The 27,260-nt window shown below is 46.9% G+C and overlaps 3 protein-coding genes across 4 annotated transcripts; 2 read left to right on the forward strand and 1 right to left on the reverse strand.

Moving 5' to 3' along the window:
• LRRC59 (leucine rich repeat containing 59) lies at window positions 1–12,260 on the forward strand. The gene is made up of 7 exons (XM_004377935.1): window positions 1–308; window positions 2,134–2,193; window positions 3,855–4,013; window positions 4,245–4,349; window positions 7,602–7,674; window positions 10,025–10,198; window positions 11,710–12,260. The coding sequence occupies exons 1-7, from the start codon at window positions 204–206 to the stop codon at window positions 11,955–11,957; spliced, it is 924 nt and encodes a 307-aa protein (XP_004377992.1). The 5' UTR covers window positions 1–203; the 3' UTR covers window positions 11,958–12,260.
• Window positions 11,863–27,133, forward strand: MRPL27 (mitochondrial ribosomal protein L27). Of its 2 annotated transcripts, none has more exons than XM_023732769.1 (4): window positions 11,863–11,926; window positions 22,999–23,124; window positions 23,528–23,595; window positions 26,739–27,133. In XM_023732769.1, the coding sequence occupies exons 1-4, from the start codon at window positions 11,890–11,892 to the stop codon at window positions 26,943–26,945; spliced, it is 438 nt and encodes a 145-aa protein (XP_023588537.1). In that variant the 5' UTR covers window positions 11,863–11,889; the 3' UTR covers window positions 26,946–27,133. The 2 variants fall into 2 exon arrangements, with proteins under 2 accessions (XP_023588537.1, XP_023588536.1); XM_023732768.1 differs by lacking the exon at window positions 11,863–11,926 and adding an exon at window positions 20,990–21,037.
• Window positions 13,678–19,644, reverse strand: EME1 (essential meiotic structure-specific endonuclease 1). The gene is made up of 9 exons (XM_004377936.2): window positions 18,476–19,644; window positions 18,276–18,390; window positions 17,014–17,030; window positions 16,265–16,347; window positions 16,048–16,169; window positions 15,713–15,881; window positions 15,366–15,481; window positions 14,379–14,568; window positions 13,678–14,123 (listed from the first exon to the last, which is right to left on the reverse strand). Exons 1-9 carry the CDS (start codon window positions 19,248–19,250, stop codon window positions 13,947–13,949), a joined length of 1,764 nt encoding a protein of 587 aa, XP_004377993.1. The 5' UTR covers window positions 19,251–19,644; the 3' UTR covers window positions 13,678–13,946.
• Window positions 27,134–27,260: the final 127 nt, after the last annotated feature.

Consider the following 27,260-nt stretch of genomic DNA (forward strand, 5'->3'; position numbering starts at 1 on the left):
GCGGCTGCACCGGTGGGAGCGGGGCGCGGGAGTCGGTGTGTGGCCGGCGGGCGGACGGGTTGCGGCGGCCTCGCACTAGCGGTGGCCGAGGTCGCAGGCGTTGTCGGTTGGCTGCGAGTTTGGTGAACAGAGGAGTGGCCTCTCAGCCCCTTTCTCTTGCCGGTCAGAGCCCCAGAGCCGCGTCCCGCTTAGCCGGCGTCACAATGACCAAGGCCAGTAGCAAGGGCGGGAGTCTCCGCGACAAGCTGGACGGCAACGAGCTAGACCTGAGCCTCAACAACCTAAACGAGGTCCCCGTCAAGGAGCTGGTCAGTACAGTCCCGCGAGGCCCGGGCGCCCATCCGCGCCTGGCGTCGGCCCCTGTTTGGGCCGCCTCCCTTCCCCTGCCTTATTTTCCGGGTCTTTAAAACGAAGAGGGTGGTACTAGGTTCCCGGGGAGGTCGCGTCCGTCCCCAGTGTTCTACTCAGGATGTACACGTGTCACTTTGGCGCAGTTCCAGGAGACGGAGGATTTGCCTGTCCAGCCCAGGGTTTTTTACGGACCAGGAGCGAATCTGCCCCCATTTAGGGGGGCTCCCACATCGCCCAGCTGCGTGTCCGGCCCAACGTAGGCTCCTCCGGAGCGGTTGCTAGATGTATTCGAAAATGAATGACCAAATGAATGAATGACTCGGTCTAGCAAGTAGGCCTCCTGTTAGACTTGGGTGTGGCCCAGGACCGGTCCTTTCTAGGAAGTCGGCAGTCCCTGCTGGCTGTCCCATCCCTGAGCGACCTCCCTTGAAGAATGCACATTTCACCGCTTGGTTGGTAAGGTCTCATCCAAACTGCTGAAATTGGCGGGAATCCTGCACCGCTGCCACTGCCACCCCTTTACCCACCCTGACCCCACCCCTAGGAAGGTGAGGCCTGAAGCCCCAGGGATATTATACAATTGGTTCTATGCCAGCGTGGAGCTAGATCCCACATCCTCTGCTCCCCCCACCCCCATGACTACACTTTTCTCACTGCAGTTACATTTGTCTTCTGCACTTGGCTCTCAGTCTCTCCACCGTGGCAGTGTATTATGTTGGTTAGAAAGGGTTTCCCAAGTTCAAATCCCAGCACCATTGCTTAATAACTGAGTGCCCTTGGCAAGCCAGTTGACCTTTATGCCTAGGTTTCCTCATTTATAAAATATGGGGGTAGTATTTCCCATCTCACAGGGATGTTGTGAGGATTGAATACGATTATACATATAATATGCTTGGCAGGTAGCAAATGCTGATGCACACAGCTGTTATCATGGTGTTTTTCCCACAGTAACATATAAAACTTTTTTAAGTGACCAAACTTCATTCTTGGAACTTTCTGACAGTGGAAAGTGCAGCTTGGCCTAGGGTTCTTAACTGAATGTTTGCCTCTTTCCCACCCCAAGAAGACAGCCAGCTTTGGGTCAGCTGTCCAAAACCTTGAACTCCAGGCAGATGGTTAGCGCAGCATTGCCCCTAGGGAGAAAGAAGGCTCCGTTTTGCTGAGCCTCCCCAGCCCTGAACACCGAGGGGAGAAAGAGATGGGCTGCTGGGCTGCGAGGGCCTCGATTTTACTTTGTCTCTCTCTTTTTTTAAATTTTTTTATTGTGCTTTACGTGAATGTTGAGCTTCACTTTGGCATTCACTCATTGAGTCCTTCATTCAGTCATGATTCAGCCAGCACACGAATGGACTGCTGCTCTGAGGAAGGCCCTGAACTGGGGGATGTGGGAGTTACAAAGCTATAATATACGCAGTCCCTGCCGTGAAACCTAATAAGGGGTACAGTCCATACATACATAATAATATTAGGTATAAAGCGATAGGGGCTACTAGAGGAAATTTTTAAAGTGACGCAGATAATTTCTAAGAAACTTAAGTTCCTTTCTTCGATGTTCCACAGCCTACAGCCCTGCTCTTTGCATTCTTCCCTAGATAGTTGTTGACGGGCTCATTTTCCCCTCTTCTATCCCCAGGAACATTATACAGTACTTTAGTGCCATTTTTTTTTTTTTTAAGGCCTTTCTTAATCTTGAGAACTTTCTCGGGAAAATCCTTCATTGGCAGATGATGCTGAATGATTCCAGGTGTTAGTTTGACCTTTTTTTCTCATCACCTTTCCTAGGCTGCTCTCCCAAAGGCCACCATTCTGGATCTGTCCTGCAATAAACTCGCTACTCTACCGGTAAGACCAGCAAGCAACCATGACTCCTTCTGGAACCCTGGGTGCTGCTTTTTCCTGTTTGGGGCTTGTGTCATAAGGCCTACATTCTGGATAGGTTGCAGCTAAATCCAAGTGGAGATGGGTGGGGAGCTGGTCCTCGGTGGGAAGAGTAGAGTGGGATCCCTCAGTGAGATACTGTACCACAGAAACCCATGTCAGTGGGATGCTGGCTGAGTCACTACTTGGGGTCATACTTTTTCTGCCTTAATTTATTCCTTTGAAAAATATATTACCTCCTTATTACATAGAGGAGGCTAGAGACCATTTTATACGTTGCTCTGCATTCCAGAGAGAAAGCTGTTTGTGAACAGTCTCCTTATGCATCTTTTGAAGAGGAGCAGGAAAGAATGTGGTTTTGTGGGACTACCTGGTCATTATCCTCCCAAGCAAGGACTTGAATTACTTGAGATTTGCTACTTTTTCGTTCAGCATATCCAGTCTCTGGCCAAATCCTTTTGATTTTTCTTGTACGGTTTCTCTTAGCTCTCCTTTTCCTCCACCTGTGTAGGCCTCGATTCATGCAGCCTGTCAGCCTCTCCTTGGGCAGTGGCCAGCTTCTCCTCCACAGCAGTGCTCCTTCACCATCAGGCCCAAAGTTGGCTGTCAGTGTGGCCTTTCCTCGGCTACTCTGACCACCTCACTCCTTTCATGTACTCTAGTGTAGCTTCCTACCAGGCTCTGGCACAGGGATCAAGTGTCAGAAGTTGGCAATTCCTTTATTGGCTCATTAGCCCATTCCCCTCTCAGTATTCACCCGGGCCTCACTCACTCTTGATAGCATCTTCCCACAGCTCATCAAGGACTGCTTCTACCATTCAAGAAGAGTCTGAAATTCCACTTCTTTCAGAGAATATTTTGTATCTAATTAAAGAAGGAGAGCAATTTCCAGCCTCATGCCTGCTGTGCATCTTGCCAGGTGGTCATTCGCTAACCCCGACTGCACTTCTCGATCTGAGTTTGTCCCTTATCTGTGCCTCCCATCTCACTCTGCAGTACAGATCTGGCGTTTACAGGTCCCCAGAGAGCATGAAAAGTGCCTCATTAGCTGATATTGTACCATCACTTGCAGATGGGAACTTAGCAAAGGTTTAATGACAAGGAGGGTGTTTTGGTCTGTGCCAAAGAAGAGCCAGGATATGAGTAGGATGGGCCCCAGTGCATTCATTCATTCAGTCAGTCAGTCATTCAGAGAACACTCATTGAGCACCTGTGCTAAGTACTGTGCTAGGTACTGTGAATAACAAAGAAGACTAGGGACTCAAGGAGTGCCTGGTCTCTAGGAAAATGGATCCTCACATTATGTTTGGACAGATCTTATCATAGAGTGCTGTGGGAGGTCAAAATGGGTCCAGTAAAAATATGGAGTGTGGGTTGGAGGGAGAACTGAGGATGAAGGAACAAGCACTAGTGCCTATTCTAGGCCACTGTGCTAGGCCCTTACACATACAGCATCTTGTTAATTACCACCAGGAGTGGATACTTTATATGTTGAGTCATTCATTTTGAGGTAGACTGGCTGGTAAGAGGCAGAGTGAGGACTTACACATAGGTGCCTCTGACTTGAAGGTTTCTGGGCTTCAAGTCTGAGCCCAAGGCTTAGGTGTTCTCTCTTTGGGTCCTAGTCGGAGTTCTGTGGCCTCACACACCTAGTGAAGCTGGACCTGAGTAAAAACAAGCTGCAGCAGCTGCCAGCGGACTTTGGCCGTCTGGTCAACCTCCAGCACCTGGATCTCCTCAACAACAGGCTGGTCACCCTGCCTGTCAGCTTTGCTCAGCTCAAGGTAACAATTCTTGAACCAGTAGTTCACGGCCAGGTGTGGCAGAGGGCTCAGGAACTGACGGGGCGTGGCCATGAGAAAGGTTGCAGAAATACCACCTTGTTGGCCCTGTCCCAGATGGCTATTCCCTGCAGCTAGAATACAGATGGGCCTTTTTCCTCCTCACTTTGTTTCACTTTGAAGGACTCTGTCTGTGAACTCGGGCTTAACCAGCCTCTGTGCCCATCTCTTTAGAGTCTGAAGTGGTTGGACCTGAAGGACAACCCCCTGGATCCTGCCCTGGCCAAAGTGGCAGGTGATTGCTTGGATGAGAAGCAGTGCAAGCAGTGTGCAAACAAGGTAATCGCAACACTCCCAGGCGTCTCCTTCACACACTCGCCAGGGCCTTGACTCTCCCTCAGCTTATTTTTCCCTCCCAGGGCACCTGTAACTGTGTTGATTAAAGCACTATGGTGTCAGTGAAAAATGTTCACTGTGAGCTTGTCGAGCAAAGAGACCTTTGTTTCTGCGTTTATTTCACAAGTTCTAGAACAAAAGTGTTCTGCTCTATTGCAGGATCTTGCATGATCCAACATTGCACTACATTGACTGTTATTTTATTGAGACGAGGGTTAGGGGCTGATGCATTTCAGAGTCACAGTTATTGTAGGAATTTTGGTAATAAAGCTAGCCATATTTATACATTTATAGCTGTAAAACAGACACATTCTGGGCAGATCTGGCATTTGACTGCAGTCGAGCCATCTGACATGGGAGTGAGGAACTAAAGTCAGTATGGAAGGCAAACATTGCCAGTGGCCGGTTACCATGAAGATGCCTTACACCTCTCACGAAGAACATTACAGTATTCTACCCATCTCTCACTAACTCCAACTACAGTCATTCTCCCTCGATTTTTGGGACAGATTGCTGCTTCTTCAGCTTAGCACCAGATGACTTACTGGCTCTGTTTAGAGGGCATGCTGAACAAAAAAGACTTGAAATGCTAGAATTAATGTAACATAAGTGTGTGTATGATGGGTCTCTACTGTGAATCTCAAGAGTAGTGGCTTTCTTATCATTAGCTTAGGGCTTCTTCAGCCAAGTAACTAAGGCAACACTGTAGCCTTAACTGGGAATAATACAAGTGATCAGTGAAATCCTGTTTTGAAAACTTGGCACTTTAGAAGTGATGTCTATGCTGAAGATTAAATAGCTAACATTGACTACTCTTTCTTTGTCCTATACATTTTACATGTATCACTTAATCCCCATAACCCTGGGAAGTAGATATTACTCCCACTTCCATGACATGAGAAGCCCTCAGTATGCAAACACCTTTCATTCATTCCCTCATTCCTTCATCAACAAATAACATGCAGAACTATAGGAAATTGCTGATACTACAGTTTTTGATATACAGAAATACTTTTCTGAATGCACAGCCTTTTGTACTTGTACCTGTCTTCCAGCTAACACTCCCCACAGCACTGTGCGTTGTGATGTGGGACCAAAGCTGTGGTCCCTGGCAGCGAAGCCCCAGAGCCTTAGCTGGTTTCTCAGCATGTCTTTAGGCGTTGTAAAGGGTGGTTTAGGCCAGTCCGAATGAGATCACTTGGCCCGAGGAGTTAGTTTAGGTCTCCGCAGCTCTGACCTAGTGGTCAGTTGCATTAGTTATGGTAACTGATCAGCTCTATACACAACAGAGCACCTTCTAAAAATAATTTTTAGTTCACCAGTATTCATCAGGTGCCTACTGTGTGCTGTGAACTGGATTAGGTAGATAAAAAATCTACCCTTGACTTCACAGTTTAGAGTATGATAGTTTCTCCCGTTTCTGAAATGCCTGTGTTTTCAGATAATTAACTCCTGATGGTAGCAGTTGTAGCAAGGTAAAAAGGAACATTTCTTAAACATCCTATCTCTTTAGCCAGCTATACACCCCCTAAAACCAACTGAGTGGTTGGTGCGTATTTAATTTTAAAAGTTCAGAGTGAGACAGGGTCTTAGAATTGGGCTGCCTCCTGCCATTGTGCTGAACCTTCCTTCCAATCTTGCCACTCCTTCTCGAGCAGCCGTTTTTATGGTGAGCTTGTCTCCAGAGAGGTGCCAGCAGGTCCGGGTCGTACATACGCTACTCTGGACAGAATTCCTTGGGGCTGCAAACCAGGCTCTTGAGGGGAGCTGCTTTGCTGGACTAATTGAGAATCGTTCAGGTTCTCCTTTTAATTCCATAAAGAAGATAGAGCACGTACAATGCCAAGGATTATGTAAAAGTTATGTTATTAAATTTTCACAACAGACCACAGCAGTATATCTCATTTCCATTTTCCAGATGAGGAATCAGCTCAGAAAGGTTAGATAACTTGCCAAGGTCACACGCGTGGTAGAGTCAGGATTTTCTTGGGTTTCAAGCTTATCCTCTGACCCCTACATCCAAGGAGAAGAAATAAAAAGTCCTACCTCCCACCCCCAATCATGCCCGTAGTGAGAATCTTTGCAGCTGTTCTAGTCAGAGATCCTCATACTGAGTTGACGAGGATTTGGGGGCTCACGGTGCCCAGTGCCTTTGTGCAGTGTTTGGGCGGAATGACTGTTTCCCTCTCCTTCCTCTCTGCATGTATCACAGGCCCAGCTGCAGTTAAAAGCAGCTTAGTGTAGTGGTGCAAGCTGTGTCCTAGGGTCTCGGAAGCCCTGCCCTTGGGTCTTAGCGCTGCAACTTTCTAGCCATGTGAAATGGACAAATCACTGTCACAGAGTGTTGGTATTCTTCCTTTTGAAATGAGAATCTATCCAGTCATTCATCAAGCATGTATTAAGTGCTTCTGATTAGCTAAAATATGCGTTAGTCACTTGGGATACCTACTCACAGGCCAACAGTCCCTTCCCTTAAGGAATTTAGTCTTATGACTGAGGCAGACAGGTTAAGTTGGAGGAGGGTCCCTGAGGTAGCCAGAGGAGGGGAGGTCAGAAAAGCACCTCTGAGGATGTGTTCTCTCTGCCTGTCAGAAGGAGCTGCTGAGAGGATTATATGAAGTAACGTGTGGGAGCGACTGTAAATGGCAGAACATTTCCCAGTTGGCATTGTTTCTCGAACTTTTTTCTGACAGCTTTAGTGAATTAGGCTCCTGCGACTCTTCTCCAATAAAGTTGGCCCAGCAATTTAGGACACAAAGGTAGAATTAACTCCATTAGTTCTGCATGGCTGCAGGGGCCCTGTCTCTTTTCTAGCCAAGACTCTCCTGAGCAAATGTGAGCTGGGACAATTACTACAGGTAGTCCTTGACTTAGGACATATTTGAATTATGAAGAACTGCACTTATGCCTGTCTGTGTTGTTGTTTTTTTACATCATATCATTAGTAATATATATTGCATACAGTGTTGCAGCATGTAATTTGCTGATGTTATTCTCATGCCAACCCCCAAAGACAATAAAGATCAGATTTATAAAGACTGATAATAAAAGGCAATAATAATGAAAACTAAAAAAAGAGGTATTTGACTTACATCAGAACCAACTTATGACAGAGTCATTGGAACAGAACTCCTTTGTAAGTTGGGGACTACCTGTACTTTGAGTCCCCTTCAGAACCTTCCTCCCCCTTTGCAGGTGTTACAACATATGAAGGCTGTGCAGGCTGACCAGGAACGTGAGAGGCAGCGGCGGCTGGAAGTTGAACGAGGTAAGGGCCAACCCTCTTCTAGTCACCTTATAGGCTTTTTACCCAGCCAGCTGACTCTAATGCTTCAGGAGCTGGAATCCATAGAAGAGACTTGAAGAGCAGTGGGAAGCAATGTGGTAGTAGTTGTACCATCCTTACCTGATGGGTCACTGCCTTTAGTCGTGGCTTTTTCACCGAGCTCCAGTCATATCAACTGCTTGTCTTTCATCTCCACTTGGACAGTTCATAAACCAAACCAAACTCATTGCCGTCGAGTTGATTCTGACTCAGCGACCTTAAAGGACAGAGTAGAACTACCCCGTGGGGTTTCCAAGGCTGTAAATCTTTACAGAAGCAGACTGCCACATCTTTCTCCCGTGGAATGGCTGGTGCGTTCGAACTGCTGACCTTTTGGTTATCAGTTGAGCACTTAACCACTGTGCCACCGGGACTCCCTGGAAAGTTCATAGGCATCTCAAATTTAACATGGCCAAAACAGATCCCTAAACCCCTGCAGTAACCGCCCCCCCCAACAGTGTTCCCTCATAATAGGGAAATCACCAGCCATATATATATTCAAGCCTGAAATCTGAAAGGTGTTCAGTTCCTTTCTTCTGTTACTCCCATATCCAGTCTGTCAGCAAGTCCTCCATCTCACCATTTCTTTCCACCTCCAGCGGCACTGCCGTAGCCAAGTCTTCCTCCTGTGGACTAGCCTGGTATCTAACATGCTGTCCTGTCTCCACGCTTGCAATCCCTACACATCCCTTCTCCACACAGCAGCTGGGGAGAACTTTTTTAAAACTTAAATAAGTTATGTTGCTGTTTGCTTAAAACACTAATGGCTTCCTACTGAACTTGGGATGAAATTTAAACTTATAACCTAGCCGACCAGGCCTCATATGACCCAAGCCTGCCTGCTTCTCTGGCCTTGTTCCATAAACAAAGGAAAGAGTGCTATTAACTTTAGCCACAGGAGTCTCTGCTATTCCTTAAACACACCAAGTACAGTCTTGCTTTCAGGGTTTTGGTTCCAGGGTTTCTTCTCTCCTCAGATCTTTACGTGGCTGGCTTCTTGTAATCCCACGTCTCTTCTCAAATGTTAGATTAACCTTAACTCTTTCGAAACCACCCAAACAAGAATAATCAACCTGCCATCCTCCATCATGTCCTCCATTATTTTCTCTACGGCACTTATCACTGTCTTTGTTACTTGTTCACTTGTTTTTTGTCTGCCTCTCTCGAGAAAGTGAATGGCTTAGGAGTAGTAGTTTACCTATCTTCTTCTCTGCTCTATCTCAAACACGTAGAGCAATGCCTGGCACACAGTAGGCAGCCCATTGGCTGGCTGGCTGGCTTCTGAGCCCCCTCATTGTACAGTATCGACTACAGGCAGTCCCTGAGGTCAGAACACCTGAGCTACGAACGTCCTGTACACGTACATGGCTGCTATGGCAAGAGATGCCGTGTGTACTTGTGCGTGCATGCTCTCTAGAAGCTGAGTGTAGTGTGTTCTTGGTGTTCTCAGTGACCGGCTGGAACTTGGCGCTTGTGTTTACATAGAGAAGCAGTGGAAAGCTACAGTACTCATAGTGCTACTATTCAGCTACCTTATGACTCGAACAGGCTTTTAAGCCCTAAAAGGACATCTGACCACCATTTGTGGCATCCTGGCTTTGTAAAAATGTATTTCTCAGGCTTCCAAATCACTAATGTGGAAATGCATTTTAAGAACCCAGTAATTTGTAAGTTGGTTACTACAGGTAAACATTCTTGAGCTATTAAGTAAATCTGAATGTGCTACACAGATTACTGAGTTGAGATCTAGAGATTACTTTCTGACAAAGTTAGTTTCACTTTTTCAGTGAAACTTGTGGAAAAACATTTCCATTCTCTCTACCCCTTAACTTGAGTGCTCACTTTCTCTTACTTGCCCTTGTCATGCCCCATTCATTTCTTAAGCTTGGGAAGCTAGGAACCCCATAGACTTAACACTTCCATTGTTTCTTCTTTTTATATCTGAGTTCTACAAGGTTGTCAATTACTGTGCCTTCTGATTATTATCTACTTCTAGAGGAGCACCAGACTTAGCACCCATGCCTCAGTCTCCTCCTTGTTGCATTACTCTAGTAGCTCCACTGCTGGTGGCTAGGAACCCATTAGTAGAAATCTAGTCAGCAAACTCTGAGAGCAGCTTATTGTATTTTAGGGAAGGCTTACTCCTGGGGAGCAGACAGCTTCTTTCCTTTTAATATTTCCTATGTGACCCATGGCATAAGGGAAAAGAAGGTTGAATCCATTCTTTCAATCACTTGGGAAAGCAAACAAGGTTTGTGGGAGAGAAGTCATTTTTGGGTGTATTTTGGCGTAGAGCTGGAGAAGAAGCGCGAGGCTAAGCAGCGAGCTAAGGAAGCTCAGGAACGGGAACTGCGGAAGCGGGAGAAGGCAGAAGAGAAAGAGCGTCGGAGAAAGGAGTATGATGCCCTCAAAGGTGCCAAGCGGGAGCAGGAGAAGAAACCTAAGAAGGAGACAAATCAGGCCCCGAGTAAGTTTTCTGATAAGGGTTCCAGCAGGGGTACAGTCAAGAGACTTATGTTCTCAGGCATAGATGAATGAGTGAGCTTGCAAGCCTTAGTCAGACAAAATAGACTCTTAAAGCTTGGGAATAGCATGGGAGCGTTTAAAGGAGACCAGCCCTGGGAGTTTGGTCACCGGAGATGGGGACTCCTAGGGAGCAATGCCCAGCTGATTTGTCCCGATGCCACATACTTTTGTGCGGGTGTTCTGGTCAGATGTGGCTCCGAACATGGGAGTGGTCGCAGGTCAGCAGCTGGGGGAATGGGCAGCCTCGATGCTGCCCACTGCGCTCACACGGAAAGAGGGTCACGGTGTCGCCCTCTGGGAACATGGGGATGGTGTTCTAAGGGTTAGGTTCTAAAGTCACTGAGAAAGGCAAAGATCACACTTGGTCAGATTACCCTTAACATCCCTCACGCCATCCATGGTGCCCACTGTGTGTGTTTTCAGTCTGTGGAACAGTCTCTCAGTAAGGCTAGCATTGCCTGTGGTTTTTCTGAGCTGAAACAGATCTCTTTGCTTGAATACCAGAAGAATTATTTGGTTGCATTTAGGAGACCATGTTATATGAAAAACATAGTTTATGTCCAGTTATGAATACGTCCAGTTGGATTTGCTTAAGTGCATGTAGCGATGTGGGTCCCTCTACAAGGGAGGAGCATATTCCCTCAGGGTCAAAAGGGACCCCTCAGGAGAGGCACCTGAGAGGGAAGGAACTCTGCATGGAGGCAGAGGCCTGTGTCCCCGGCCCTGCTCGCCCTCGCCTCCACCAAGCTGCCTAACTTCACGCCCTTTTTGTTTCCTTGTGTAAAGTGAGGATGTAGGTATGCCAACTTCAGGGTAGTGGTAAGGATTACATGAGAAAATCTTATGTGACAGGATCATGCAGTTCTTGGCATTGTGGACACTCAGTCAAGCTTTTAAAATTTTTGTCTAAAAAATCTCAAATTTTTTCTAGTTTTAAATGTAATATATGTTCATTACTGAGAATTTTGGAAAGTTATATAAGAAGTTTTATACATTTCAGTAAATGGCAACCACCTGTAATCCCCCATTCCCAGCAATAATCCTTCTTTTTATAGGCATATTATAGAATGCTGACATTCACAGTCATATCAATAAATCTCAAACCCATTTCTCCAAGTTGGCAGCTTGATGCCTCCTGATAGGCCCCTCTCATGTGACTCCGAGAGGCCTGGATCGTCACTATGATACAGAGGAGAGCTTCGGGCCCTGGGGACTCTCTGGTTTAGGATGTACTCCCTTGAGATCTGAGGGAGAAGGTGTTTATGTTTCAGCCTCAGGATAGTGAAGTTTTTAAGAGCGCAGGTGTTCTCAACAGTTTCCTCTTTCAGGGCTTGGGAGTTTTGTGTGAGAAGAGGGGTATAAGTGGATCTGCATGGAGGAGGCTAGCACAGGTGGGTAGAACATGGGTCTCTTCAAACTGACCTTTTTATGTCTCTGACTTTGTCCCTCCAGAATCAAAGTCTGGCTCCCGCCCCCGCAAGCCGCCACCTCGGAAACACACTCGGTCCTGGGCTGTGCTGAAGCTGCTGTTGCTGCTGCTGCTGTTCTGTGTGGCAGGAGGGCTAGTGGCCTGTCGGGTCACAGAGCTGCAGCAGCAGCCCCTCTGCACCAGTGTGAACGCCATCTACGACAATGCGCTCCAGGGTCTGCGCAGCCACGAGATCCTCCGGTGGGTCCTCCAGACCGATTCTCAGCAGTGAGCTTGACCTCGACACTTGCTGCCTCCCCAGCCTTGGAGCTTGGATTCCTATGGAATTGGGTTCTGCTGGACACCCCTCTTTTTAGCGTCAGACCTACCTGCCATCATCAAATGGCTGCTGATTGGTACTTGAGACCTTCTCTTTATAGGACTTCTTTGTTCCTTAGTCAGGGTTCCCTGTTGGAATAAGGAAAAACAGGAGGTGGTGGGGAGTTAACTTGCATGCCTAAAGGAATAGGCCTCGGGGTGGGGAGAGGAAAAACATAGCCTTTTCTAGTTGTTATACAAAGCTGTGTAAAGGCAAGGTTCATTTCTACTAAATGGTCAGCTGTCACTATGTTTATACTTTTGTATGTCACAAACCCGTTCTTTCACCCCACCCTGGGTAGCCTTGGCAAGTCAGGAGGCAATGTGTTACTGGGGACTAGAGGGAACACCACACTCAGAGCGAATCTGGCCTAAATTGTGGGGAGGGTGTGTGTGCCTTAAGGACCTCAGACATTCCTTAGACATTTAGTGGCCTCACAAAATCTGAGGCTGTGAAAGGGACTTCAAGACCATCCAGTCCAACGTGACACTTGCAGGCAGGGAAACTGACTTGCCTATAGTCTCACAGCTAGTTTGAGGCAAAACTGTTTTCCCACTCCAGTACCTTCTCTTTCCTTTACATCATTTTTGCCTCCTTTTAATGTCCTGAGAGAACAGAACTCATCAAAATTACGTCACAGCTAAAGTCTAGACTCTCTCATGGTACAGATCCATGACTCACAAATAGAAATCTCATTGCCATGAGGGTCCTGGGCAGCTCCTGTGGAGTCTTGCCCCAACTTATGAGGCTTCCATAAAATGGGAATTTTACAGCATTAACTCCCTCATTGCCAGTAAGCAAGGAGGCAGGCCCTTGCAAAGCCACATCATCTGTGACATCTCTATTAGTAGTTGGTGTGACTAAATACCTCAGAGGTAGCATGAAAACTCTGCTTCCCAGGGACTGAGATTTAGAACTGTCTGATTCTAGATGTATAATTACATGTACTCTCTGAAGGGGAACGAGTGGCATCATGGAGCAGGGCATTACTGTAATGACTAGCACAAACAAGGGCAGGGCTGACCAGTGTCGTTTGCCAGATTAGGCGTTTTCTTGCTCTGTGACCTCCTTTGCCTCATCTTTTTCACAACAGCTGGATGAAGGGATCAGAAATGACCATGTCATGGTGCTCGTTCACTGAAAGTTCCTGACTACAAACTACTTGCCTCTCTGAGAAAGCAAGACCCTGTCACGGTTCACAGAGAGAGCAGGGTCCAGCTTCTTAGCCGTAGTGGCTCATTTGGATAGGACTGCTACTCATGACTGTCCTGATACTAGAAGAACCGACTGTTCTTTTCTCCCCCAAGGATTGCTCTGCTGCGTAGGTCCACGCCTTACAGAATCACTACACATTCCTTTAGTCTTCCTCCAAGCTCCAGAGCCATTGGTACAAACGCTTTATTGAAACTAAACACATATGATTAATACAGAAGTCAGCATAGTTATCATAACCTGACTCCTTCGCTGGTTGAGGCAGCTCAGTGGGTGAGAGGAGGGCTGTGGTACACCCAGCCTAGTCAAGCCAACCCACAGACATCAGTTCACAACTTCTAGATTTGATGCCGAGGTTCTTTTGGATTTCTACAATTATTAAATGTGTCCGAGTGGTCTCTCTTTGTTCCTCTGTGTTCTCAGGGCTGGCTGGGGCGTGGGTGGAGTGGTTCATCATGGCAGCTGGTTTTTGCTGAGACGAGCATTAAATGCTGGTGGAGGTAAATGCAAACATTGAGTTGGTCCCAAGCTGACGGACTTTCGTGAATGATTACACCCAGGAATGAGTGCTGTGGGCCTGACCTAGGCTTGTGCTCTTGGAGGTGCTTCCAGTCTGCATTGTGGTCATATAGTTCCGGGTAGGTGAGGTGGAAATCTCCAGCTTTTCTCCCTCGTCCCTGAGGGCGACCATTAGTCTGCAATGTCTAAAGAGAGATTTGGCTGCAAAGTTGTCATCTGGAGGTAGATACGCCTGGAGAGCTCTGGTCCAACACGGCGGGAGGTGGATGTCACACCTACCCCGCGGCGAACCTGTATATCTGCAAGCAGATTCTGGCGTTCTTGCTCTGAAAAACGCTGCCGATAAGCCTGAAAGTGGTAAATGACCTCTTAATGCCAGAGTACCCATGGTCATCTGTAATCTGTGAGGACGAAGGGTAGTAAGCTGGGACTGGGGGATAGAACCTGCCCTCCCTCCCTGGGTCAATGCTAACAACTCTGATGTCAGCAGACCCACCACTGATGCCTGACAAGGCATTCTCGGGCACTCAACAATGCTGTCTATGAAAAGGGGGGCCCAGGAATACCATGGGGGCACTGGTGGTGACCTCTAGAGCAGCATACCTGAGCCAGGAGCTGGGGGGAGGGATAGGCTGTCACAATAGCACTGGCCACTTCTAGGCTGATTCGATTCAGCTGCTGAATCTGTCTCCTCCAGACCAGGGCAAGGCCCCTGCCAGAGCAGTCCACCTTCACCCCTCCAGCCCAGTCACTCTCCAGGCAGAAGGAGAAACCAGTTTGATCTCGGAGCTTCCTGCAAACAGCACAGTTGGGGAGCTGTGAGTCACCTGCCACTCTCCTGCACCCGTCCCCTCAACTAGGAACTAAACCCTCCACTGACCTAGGGAGAGGTAAATACATTATGTCTGACCTTTTTTTGCCTTTGACAATTTGAGTGCTCAGTTTGTTCCAAAATGCTAGTTGCTGATTCCCTTAAAAACCACATCTAGTCCGTTTTATTAGAAAAGAAGGTACTAGAAAGCCCAGATTCTCGTTTTGTGTTAAAATTGGGTTGTACTGACCAGAGAGTATGGTATGGGGCTAAACACAAGGGACTGGTATCAGGCAGGCTGGAGTCTAGCTGTGGTTCCTCTACCTTGCTGGAAGCTTAGATAAGTCAATCTCTTCAGGCCTCAGTTCCCTGAAGTATAAAATGAGGGACTTGGATGGCATTATCTCTGAGATTCCTTACTAATTTTGAATTGATTATGAACATTCTTTGAACTAAGAAGGCTGAAAATTTCTTTTACTAGGGCTTATTATACTGTGATCTGATCTGTAACAAATCCTGGTAACTTGGCTAATGGTGATCCAGTACCAACCTGCAGAACACAGACTTAAAGCTAATGGAAAATACTTAAAAAGGGATTGGGCTTTGGGCTTAAGGGCTCTTCCCAAGAATTCCCTGCATGAGGTCAGCTCCCTCTGCCTCAAACTTGAGATGATGGGCTGACAACAGAGTTTACAGGAAAGGGATGTTTTCTCTGGCTTTAAGAACCACTGTAAAGGACAAGGCCCAGCACTGGAGGCTGACTTGCTCCCAGCACTCACTTGAAGGGCGCCTCGGCCACAGCCTTTGTGAATGTGCATGCAAAGTCAGCCAGCTCTTTCCAGCTCTGCAGAATTTGAACCTGGGCTTCTGTGTGTAACTGCAGATCCACCAATGCCTAGAAATCCAAAAGCAGGGATAAACTGAAAGTGGAAAGATGTTTCAAGTTCTCTCACTGTTCACTGAAGCCACACCCCAGCCCCTCAGCCCCCTGACTGGCCCCTTTTCTCGTACTCACTGCCGAGACAAGAAAGTGGTCTTCAACTGGCATTTCATTCTGTATCAGTAGCAAATCTGATCAGATGATCAGTGAGTGTGCAGCTGGACTCAGGCAACAGGAAGTTCTTACCTCTTCCAGGTCTACCCTGGTCACCAGAGGCACAGGCCCTGTGTTGGCCTCTGGTTGTCTCTGCTTCTTCTCCTTGGGCTGTTCTCTATTTGTCACTCCCTGCTTCCTTCTCCTTGGAGGATTCTGAGCACTGCAGCAGGGAAGGAAATCAAAGAGGACAGCAGCCCCACTTAACTCAGGCAGAAGAGGAGCAAGGAGATTGGAGCAGAGCATCCTACAGGGCTTGTCAGGGATCCTATCTTGCAGAGTGGCCCCGACCTGGGGTGAAAACATTCACCCCTGTTGGTTCGTGAGCTGCCCCTTTTAACACTAAAGTCTCAAGGACAAACCCAAACCTGAAGCATTTCTCCTGATCCACAATCACCAGGGACAGGGCTTTCCCTGCAGTCTTTGTGGTGATGTCCGTTACAAAGCTCTGAAGTGTCTCCTTCCCTTTCTCGGTGCTGTCTAGACTTCCCTGCATGAAGGGCAGAAACGACATTAATACTTAACTTCTTTGGAAGAGTCAGCCTCTGTTCCATGCCTCAGCCCCCGCCCCTCTGGCATGCCCACCTGCTTTAAGTTGTTGATCATGGACACAACCGCCTCTGCCAGGAGCAGCACCAAGATCATTGGCTCCTCTGCCCAGTCCTCCCCTCCATCCTGTCAAAAGAGCCAGAACATAACAGAGGGGGTAGGTCAGCAGGTGCTGAGGATCTGCAAGAGTGACCCAGACTTTCTGGGTGAATAAGCTCACCTCCATCAGCCTAGCCCATTATATGTTCTTTTTTCTTCTAGAAGGAAGTCACTGTGGCAAGAAATAACCCTTGATCCTGCCCCTCCCCAGCCCTCAATTGTTCAGCCTTAGTGTACTGCATGTAGAGGTGGTAAGAAAGGGACATCAGCATGTTGAAATGGGCTAAGAAGTAACTGCCAATTTTTCTACACATTTTGAATATGGACTGGAGTCAAAGGAAAATCTTTCAAAGGATGTGGTACAAATAACTAACTCTGGCTTTGAAGGTAGATGCTAACTATGTGTGGCCCTTATAAACACAAAGGTTTTGTGTGACAGAGAATCACAAGAGAAACTTCAGTCTGTGAGAAGACCTTCTCGTCACCACAGATACAGCATAATCAATCCTAAACCAGTGGAGCATTATGGAGAAATTCAGGAGCAGGGCTTTCTGAAAGTTTTCTGATTGGGTTCCTATGAACAAAAGCCAAGAACCATGATACAGCAAAGTGTAGGGTGAGAGAAGCCCTGGGTTCAGCCATTATCGTAAGCTGTGATCCTGAATAAGGCTTTTAACTTCTCTGACTTCTCTCAGTTTCCCCACTTGTGATGTGAGGCTAAGAATTCCTGCCACACCTACCTTACAGGGCCACTGTGACTGAAACACAAGAGAAAATGTGGAAGTGCCCTGAAAGGATAAGCTGCCATGTGAATACAAAGGTTTGCTAATGCCCTCAAAAAGTTTAATGAGAAAGGCATGAAATCCAAGAGAGGAAAAAATCTTAACGTCTCGTGTATAGACTCTTGAAAACGAGGGGTGGAGGATTCTGGATTCGCAGATGAGAGGAGTGAAAGGCACAAGAGTTGTAGTAACCCGGGGATCCCTGGTGGGGGAAGGAGCACTTACTGTGTGCTCAGTGCCAAGTTATCTCATTTAGTCCCCACAACGGGACTGAAAGGGATGCAACAAGTTCCCTCATTTATACATGAGGCAACTGAGGCTCAAAGACATGAAATAACTTGCTCAGGGTGATAGCTGAGAATCATAGCTGAAGCTGAGACTGAAATGCAAGCCCACCTAATCCCCATAGAGAAATGGGGATTCTCTGCCAATTACCCTCCTCTGGCCACAGATCCCCTCTCCACTTTCCACACTCTGCTCTCTGCCTAAGGAGGCTCATCCCTCTCATTGCCTGCTGCCCACCCACCCGATGGCTTCCAGATTGGTGTGGCCAGTGAGGAGTCCCAGTAGGAAGTTGGAAGGAGGAGAGTGAAGTCAGGATATTTCTTTCCCTGGCTTCCTCCCAATGGGATGGCCTAGAGTTTGCTACAGCCCTCTACTGGAGGTCAAAGCTTCTCTTAAGGGGTAACGACTCCCCTCATCTCTTCAGCCTTAGGGATGGCAATAGCTATGCTGTGATTATCAACCAGGGGTGATTTCCCGCCTCCAGGGATATCTGGCAATATCTGGGTACATTTTTGATTGTCATGACTGGGAGGGATGCTACTGGCATGTAGTGCGCAGAGGCCAGGGATGCTGCTAAACATCCTACCACACACAGGACAGCACGGTCTAGAATGTCAACAGTACCAGAGGTTGATAAGCCGTAAGCTATGCTGTTAGCACCCTGAGACATTGTACTGTCCCTTGTCGTTTCCTTGTACCCTGCCTATACCTTGGAAAATAGTTCCTTTATTAATCCTCCTCAAATTATCCTAAGGTGAGTGTGCCATCTGTTTTCCTGCTGGGGCCTGACTGATACATACCCTTTAAAAGGAAAAGCACATTTACCCTGCAACTCACCGGGGAGGAGAGATGTCAGCCAGAAAACCCCTACCTCAGACAGCCTAGCCCTTTTCCAGGTGATGCTGCAAGGCACAGCCTGCGCCTCGATCACGCAGCTGCACTCCATGGACTGCAATGCCCCGAGGAGCTGGCTGCCACCTTCCATCTGTAAGAGTACTGCAACAGATGGGACAGGGGCTGTCAGCGGGTAGCCTGGGAAGGAGAAAACTCAGCACAGGGTGAGGAAAGATGCGAGAAGGACCTGGATCCAGGACAGCAGCGATGTGCTTTAAGCATTCTCCTGGCCTCTGGGCTTTCAGCCTGTTCGCCTGCACGGCCTTCTTCCTTTCCTGTTGCCTCAGGGTGCTTTCCTTCTGGTTCGCTTGTCCCTGATGCCAGTCTCTTCTCCGGGCCTTCTGATTGTGCCTGGTTCTTTTCTGAGGCAGGTGGACCTCAGAATATGTTGTTATTGTCAAGTTGTTGTCCTGGATAGGGCAGGTAGAATGGTAGGCTGGAAGCTGATAGGACGGCTTGTCTAAGATAGGGTCCTTGTTATGTGAAGTGCTTGTCTCTGAGCTATTATGGAGGGGAACACTGAGGATCTTTGGAAAGGGCTGTTTTTTCCAGTCACATAATGCTCCTTCATTATTTTGATGACCCAAGACACTTTTAATTGGGGATCTAGAGTCTTCAGGGCTCAACTGCTTGTGGGTCAAAAATTTACACTTAAGCCTCTCAGCCAGGGGAATAAATTCCACTTCATCCTCACTTCCACTGCTTAGCACCCTGACTGGCTCTGTTTGTGTGACAGTTACAGTTTCCAGTGTGTCTGGGACAGGTGGTGGATCTTTCACGCCTGGTGATGGAGGGCAGGAGGCCTCAGAATCTGAGGCGTTAATCACTACAATCTTCTCTTCCCTCTGAGGCAGCCATCTCTTTGTTGAAGATGGTTCCATCTTCAGAAAGGTAAATACTGGCAACTCCTCAGAATCACTCTCACTGGAATCCATTAAGAGTGATGATTTCTTTAGAGCCATCAATGTGTGCTATCAAGTTAATCACCTGAAAAAAAAAGAGAGCTGAGAGACTGTGACATTCAATTCGATCCATTAAATGTGTTCTATGGCCAAGCTTTATGGAAATAAATCTGAGATACAAAGAAACAGAAATAGGACATGGCCCCAACACATTCAATCTGGAACTAAGAACAGCTATGCCTGTAGTCTAACAGGCTTGCTGTGTGCCGTCAATTCTGCCCCATAGGGTTTCCTAGGCTGTCATGTTTATGGGAGATGGCCAGGTCTTTTCTGCTTCAGAGTGGCTGGTGGGTTCGAACTACCAGCCTTTCGGTTAGCAGCTGAGCGCTTGGGCTCCTTAGTCTAACAGGAACCCCTCCTCAAATCCCTTCTAGGACAAGGTGAGGTATAAACAAAGTGGAGGTTACAATTACAAAAATTTTAATGGAGGTAGTAACAAGACTTAACAGTCATTTGTTTTCTTTTTAATTGAGATAAAATTCACATACCATAAAATTCATCCTTTTAAAGTGTAGAAGTCAGTGCTTTTTCGTATAGTCACAAGGCTATGCAACCATCACCACTATCTACTTTTCATCACAAAAAGAAACCCTATACCGATTAGCAGTTACTCCCCATTCCTCCCTCCTTCCAGCCCCCCAGTAACCACTCATCTATTTCTGTCTCTATGGATTTACCTATTCTGGACATTTCATAAAAGTGGAATCATACGATACATGGCCTTTTGGGACTAGCTACTTTTACGTAGCATGTTTTTAAGGTTCATTCATGTTGCAGCCTGTATCAGTACTTAACATTGTTTTTATGGCTGAATAATATTCTATTGTATGAATATACCACATTTTGTTTATCCCTTCATCAGTTGATGGACATTTGGTTTGTTTCCAGTTTTTGGCTATTACCAGTAATGCTGCTATGAGTATTTGTGTACAAGTTTTTGTGTGGGCATGTTTTCTTGGGTATATACCTAGGAGTGGAATTGCTGGGTCATATGCAAGAGTCAGGAGCCCTGGTGGCGCAATGGTTAAATGCTTGGCTGCTAACCCAAAAGTCTGTGATTCCAACCCACCAGCTGTGGGATAAAAGACCTGTAAAGATTACAGCCTTGGAAACCCTGTGGGGCAGTTCTACTCTGTCCTATAGGATCGTTTTGAGTTGGAATCGACTTGAAGGCACACAACAACATGCAAGAGTCACCTTTTAAACAAACATTTACTAGTACCATAGGTGTGATCCCGGGTGAGCCATGTAACCTTCGTGGGCCTGTTTCTTCTTCAGTAAAATAGAGATAATAGTATCTACTGGGTTGTGAGAATTAAACGAAATAACGCATCTACAGCGCTTAGTATAGTATCTGGCACACGGCAACCGCTCCACGGTAAGCTAAATAACGAGGGAAGGAGCCTCATCCGTCCCTCGCTAGGCCTCGGTTCACTCCTGCAAAATGAGGGAGAGAGACAAGCGGGCCCCTGCCGGCCACGCTCCGCGCCTCATGCCAGCACCACGGCGCGGGCCGTCCGCGCGGTATCGTCCGCATACCCTGCACAGCCCCCTGGTCACCCTGGCCACAAAACCCTCCGGAGCGGGGGTCAGTAGGGAAGCCCTGGCCAGGCCAGCCGCACCAGGACAGAGAGCGCTCACCTGCAACTTCTCGCGCCACCCTTTCAAGTGCCACGCAGGACCCGGAAGTAGTTCCCCTGGTAGCGGAAGCATAAGCTCTGAGCTCGGAAGATCGTGTAAGGCGAACATGGCGTTGGCGGTGCTGGCGCTGAGGACGCGGACAGCTGGTAACGGACGCTGTTGGGGCGGAGTGCAGCCCGAGCCCCGAGCCCGGGGGGGTGGAGGCCATTCCCCGCGGAGGACCGGGCGCGCGGGGGAGTGTGCGGGGCACAGTACTTAGAGCGCGAAGCTTGAGGGGCGGCTGTCGCAGATCACGTGACACCTGTAGGGGCCGGTACCGGTGGGGGGTGGGGGGGTTCGAGGAACACATGATATTTGGTCTTTCGCGCACGTATTGCTTTCCTGGCGCTTGGTGACAGCAACGCACTGCTTCCTGTCTCTGGCTCTGTGTGGATCCTTTCATCTATTAAATAGGCTGATAATACACTGTAGCTCAAAAAGTAAATGCATTCATTCAACACATTGAGGGCTTATTTTGTGCCAGACACTGTGGTACGTGTTGGGGATCCCAACAGAGAACATGAAGACGAGATCCCTACCTCTTGCAGGATTTTTTCTAGTGGGTGAGCCAATAAATAAGTAAATGAATAAAATAGTTGTAAGTGAAGATAAGTGAAGGAGACAAAAAATTAGTGTGTATCTTATTTGAGATTGGGTGGTCAGGGAAGTCCTCTAAGGAGAACATTTAAGTTAAGACTTAAAGGATGACAAGAGGCCTAGGCCTGTATAGAGTGAGAGCCAGGAAAATGACTTAATTCGCTTCTACATTTTGAGAATCAAATGTTGCTATTGTGTGGGTTTAAAGAGGATAGGAGTGGAAATGAGGAAACCAGATGGAAAACTTATAGTAGCCTCAATGAGACATGATTTAGCCAATATGGAAGAAGTGGCAGTGAACTCAGAGGGAAATGGATGGATTTGAGATCTGTTTTGGAGATAGAATCAACAGAGCTTGCTGGTGAATTGGATATGTGAGGTGAGCACAAGGGACAGAATGTGCAATGACTCTTTGGTTCCACTTGAGTAACTGGGTAGATGGTGGCACCATTTACTTTGAGGAGGATGGGAAGTAAGGCAAAGATTTGTGAATGGGATCATGTAGGTAAATCATAAGCCCAGTTCCTGAACTTAATGGGTGAATGAATGAATTAATAGCTGTTTAAAGGTAAGTAGGTCCCAGTGCTGGGCATTCACCAAGTTCTTACCTTTGGTCCTTTGCCCCAGCTAGTCTCCGGTCCTGATTAACTGTATTGTGTCTGGAGAACTGAAGCCAAGGACTGCCAGCCCCGGGCTTGTCATCTTGGTTAGTAGGAATTTTAGTTCATTTTCCTTTTTAAAATTAAATGCCATTGAGCACTTTGGAATGAGTATGGAGATATCATATTAATAAGGGCAGGCTGTTGGTCTTCTCAGTTGGACTTCTGTTTGATGGGCTTTGGGAAGAAGTTCAGCCTTCTGAAATGGCCAGGAGCTCGTGGGAGCTGCCCTCAGACAAGCTGCCCTTTTTGTTTACAAGTATCTGGTGTGTTGGTGTGCAGTGAATGGTGGATAGCTCAAAAAGGAGCCTGTGGTGAGTGAGGCCAAAGTAGCAGCCGCCCTCTGAGTGTCCTGCTGCTGGGCTTTGTGGTCTTGCCTTGAGGGCATGATGGTGAATAAGGCTGAAGCAGGCTGCTCCCTGGTGTTCTCTTGCTGGCTTCTGCTATTTTTGTGGTGTTTCTTTCCTCTCTGCCAGACCAAATGCGTCAGGACTCAGGGCACGTGGTGTTTGTTTGTTTATTTTTTCTGTTTATATTTAACTGCCTCTTTTACCCCTACCCCCACCCTACCTCACCCAGTGCTTACACCATGACGATATAAGGAATGAATTGTCCCCTTGGAGAAGGCCAGGGACTTCTAGACACTCCCTGAAAATCAACACACTCAAGTTGCATTTCTGCTCCCCCATCACATCTTCCTTACCTCCACTGCCACCTCTCAGCTTAGCAAATGGCCCATTGAGGCCGAGAAAGAGTCTGATTGGGAGCCTGTCTGTCTGAACAGTGTTTCTGTTACTCTTCTGCTGTTACAGCCCTGTTGAGCCCCACTCAGGCCACAGCTCTTGCTGTCAGATATGCTTCCAAGAAGACAGGTGGCAGCTCCAAAAACCTTGGTGGAAAGTCTTCTGGCAGACGCTATGGCATCAAGAAAATGGAAGGTGAGAATATGCCTTGGCTTCCATTTCCCAGCTACACCTACCCTGCTGCCCCTGGTGTTTCTTAGAAGAGCAGAGAAACCAGGCAAGCGCCTGGCTCTGTACTCTCAGTTTAGCCCACCAGAGCATTTACCTCTGGACTAAAGGGGCAGATAAGACCTGAGGAGGAGTAGGGGGCCGTGAGGAGGGATGGGTAGGTATGAACTTTGTCTTTGTGACTGGAGAAAAGAGGGTTGGAGGACGGGGTAGGGCTGCTTGTATTGGACCATGTGGGAGTTGTTTCTGGCCGGGGGTGGTATGCAGCATTTGAGCCAGAAGGCGAGAACTATTATGTTTTCTTAACGGTGTGTTGTGCTCTCCCAATAACTGGGACCAGAGTCAGCAAACTTGTGGACTTTTCTTCTAGGTCACTACGTTCATGCTGGCAACATCTTGGGGACTCAGCGCCAGTTTCGCTGGCACCCAGGAGCCCACGTGAGTTGCTCTATGGTCCCTGTCTTGGTCATCTAGTGCTGCTGTAACAAATACCACAAGTCGATGGCTTTAACAAAGAGAAATTTATCTTCTCACAGTCTAGTAGGCTACAAGTCCAAATTCAGGGCATCAGTTCTAGGAGGAGGCTCTCTCTGTCAGCTCTGGAGGAAGGTCCTTGTGATACATCAGTCTTCCTTGGTCTGGGAGCATCTCAGCACAGGAACGTCAGGTCCAAAGGACGTGCTCTGCTCCCAGCACTGCTTTCTTGGTGGTATGAGGTTCCCATGTCTCTGTGCTTGCTTCTGTTATGTCTCAAAAGAGATTGGCTTAAGACACTACCTAATCTTGTAGACCTCATCAATATAACTGCTGCTAATCCATCTTATTACATTATAGTGATAGCATTTACAACACATAGAGAAATCACATCAGATGATAAAATTGTAGACAATCATACAATACCAGGAATCATGACCTAGCCAAGTTGACAGATATTTTTGAGGGACACAATTCAATCCATGACAGTCCCCTTTTTTTTTTTGCTAAGACCACTTCTCTCTGCTCTTAACGCATAACAACAACAACAACAACGGCATTTATTAGGCCCTTACCAAACGCCAGGCATTGTGCTGAGCTCCATGTCTACATTATCTCATTTCATTCTAACCCATCCCTGTAAGGTAGGTATTGTCTCCCTTTTACAGGTGAGATGTCAGAGGCAGAGCTGGGATTTGCACCAGCGTTTTGCTGGTTAGTAGAGAGTAGGCTTAGTGTACAGTTAGGCTGGTTCTCCTTTATAACCCCCAGTTCTTGGAGGAGGAGATGCCTAGTGATTTAAGATTATTTTTTGAATCATGAGAAACTAATTTCAATTTATTTATTTTTCCTTATTTCTAAGAATTCCTCCTTTGCATAAACTTGTTATTAGATGGTTTAAAGATAGCTTGAATTTAATAAAATATAATTCAGCGTATGTGCACCAGAAGTTTGGTCCATACCAGGCAGGGATTTCAGTTTCAGCAAGTTGGGATTACTTTATGAAGTAGGAAAGTTCTTTGTTAAGACAGAACTCTATTCTTTTTGTTTTTTTATTTTTTAATTTTTATTTTCTTTTTCAATTCACTTTTTTTTTTTTTAATTGTACTTCAGATGAAGGTTTACAGAACAAATAGTTTCTCATGAAACAGTAGTACACATTGTTTTATGACATTGGTTAACAACCCCACGACATGTCAACCCTCTCCCTTCTCGACCTTTTCTTTTTTTTTTTTGGTGAACATATACATAGCGAAAGATACACCATTTCAAAAATTTCTACATGCACAGTTCAGTGACATTGACTATGCTTTTCCAGTGGTGCTGCTATTCTCACTTTAGATGAAGGTTTACAGAACAAAATAGTTTCTCATTTAACAGTTAGTACACGTTGCCCTGTGACAATGGTTGACACCCTCACAACAGATCAGTACTATCCTTACTCAACTTTGGGTTCCCTATCACCAGCTTTCCTGTCCCCTTCTGCCTTCTGTCCCTTGTCCCTGGACTGCTGTGCCTCATTAGTCCCATTTGGTTCAGAACTCTATTCTTCACATTATTTCAAATGTTAGTTTAGTTTCCTTTGTAATCAATTTGCCCCGCCACTCACCTTTTTTTGGGTAATTTTAGTAGACACAGAAAGGCTGTTATAACCTGTAATTATTTCAAAGATGCTAAGTTGTATGTGGATTGATTGTAAATATAGTAGCTTTTTTTTTTTATAACTTGAGATATCGGTAGTTAACTCTCTGTACTTGCTAAAATAACAACAACAATAAAATTAACATTTTTTGAGCTAGGCAGTATTCTAAGCTCTTTGTGATTATTAACTCATTTAATCCTGAAGATGACCCTATAAAGTAGTTAATACTGTATCCATTTTGCAGATGAAAAATCTGAGACATAGTGAAGTAAAGTAACTTGCCCAGGATCACACAATAATAATAGTAGTGCTGGGATTTGAACCAGACATCCTGGCTCCAGAACCAGAGAATAGTGCTAGACTGCCTGGGTAAAAATAATGTATCTCAAGTTCTAAGAAAAATAAAGCTAAAATCCATACAGTTTTAAAAAACTACATATACATATGGGGGACCCTGGTGGCGCAGTGGTCGAGAGCTATGGTGTGCTACGGCTGCTAATCAGACAGGTCGGCAGTTGGAGTCCACCAGCTGCTCCTCAGAAACCCTGTGAGGCAGTTCTGCTCTGTCCTATAGGGTCCCTCTGAGTCAGAATCAACTTGACAGCAGTGGGTTTTATATACACATATACAGCACACAGTTACTTAACCTCTTTGCCTTGTCTTTCTCATCTGTAAAATGGGGTTGGAAATAGTACCTCTCACTAATTCTCATGAGGTGAGAATTAAATGAGTTGATGTACATAAAAGTGCTGGGAAAAGCGCTTACACGAGTAAGCACTATGTAAGTATTAGCTAAACTTATTATTGGAAACCCTGGTGGTGTGGTGGTTAAGAGTTCAGCTGCTAACCAAAAGGTTGGCAGTTTGAATCCGCCAGTCGCTCCTTGGAAACTCTATGGGGCAATTCTACTCTGTCCTATAGGGTTGCTATGAGTCGGAATCAACCTGACGGCAACGGGTTCTGTTTCGGTTCGGTAATGTTATTAGTTTATTAGCATATGCATTATTCATATAGCTTTGGTCTGTACTTTCCATAGAGCCTAAACTTTATAGATCATTACGTAGATAAAAATGTATTCCAAACTAGGTTTAATATGACAACTCCGGTATTGAGTGAAGACAGGCTCCCAGAGGCAGTGATTTGGGGCTTCTTCCTGGGCCCCTGTTGGGATCTGTCCTGTGTTTCTTGTGCCCAGCTGCACAGATGTGGCTCTGCCTCTCAGCCCTCTGGGACCAAGCAGCCACCAGGATTGGCTATTGGAGTTTTCTTTCCCTTCTATGTCATGGAATCAGTAAAGAAGCAGAAAGCAAGGAAGTACCAGTCAGTAGTAAAGGCAACCTATGGTGGAGCTTTTGGAACCCTCGTCTTTGGCCCCAGAGCCTAGATCCTTGTGAGAAGTCTGTCCAGAAGCCCTGGGATGGACCACCTGGCTGTCTGTCCAGCTGACCTGGTCTGTGTGTTGCAGGTGGGGCTGGGGAAGAAGAAATGCCTGTATGCCTTGGAAGAGGGGGTAGTCCGCTACACTAAGGAGGTCTATGTGCCCAATCCCAGCAATGCAGAAGCTGTGGATCTGGTCACCAAGCTGCCCAGGGGTGCTGTGCTCTACAAGACTTTTGTCCACGTGGTTCCCACCAAGCCTGAGGGCACCTTCAAACTGGTAGCTATGCTTTGAGCTCCTGGTTGAGGCTGTTGGACAGACACTGGATCCTAGGTGCCAGGAAAGGACAGTACCAGAAGAAGTCAAGGTTTGGGGATGACGACAAGGCCTCCCAAGGAAGAGGTCTGCTTGATGGTGACTCTGCAGGAGCTCTGTGAAGTGACTGGCTGGGAAACCCTTTGGGAGATCTAAGCTGGGGCCAGAAATAAAGTTCGTTGGAGTCATGAGTCTGTGCTGTTTGGGGACACCTGGATGGAGCTGCTTACTGATTTGTTGGTCCTTACTCATGTTCTCTAGTGCATATCAAGGGAGAACCTGGAAGCAGGAAAG

The sequence above is a fragment of the Trichechus manatus genome, unplaced genomic scaffold (genome assembly GCF_000243295.1).
Source record: "Trichechus manatus latirostris isolate Lorelei unplaced genomic scaffold, TriManLat1.0 scaffold00054, whole genome shotgun sequence".
NCBI classification, from domain to species: Eukaryota; Metazoa; Chordata; class Mammalia; order Sirenia; family Trichechidae; genus Trichechus; species Trichechus manatus.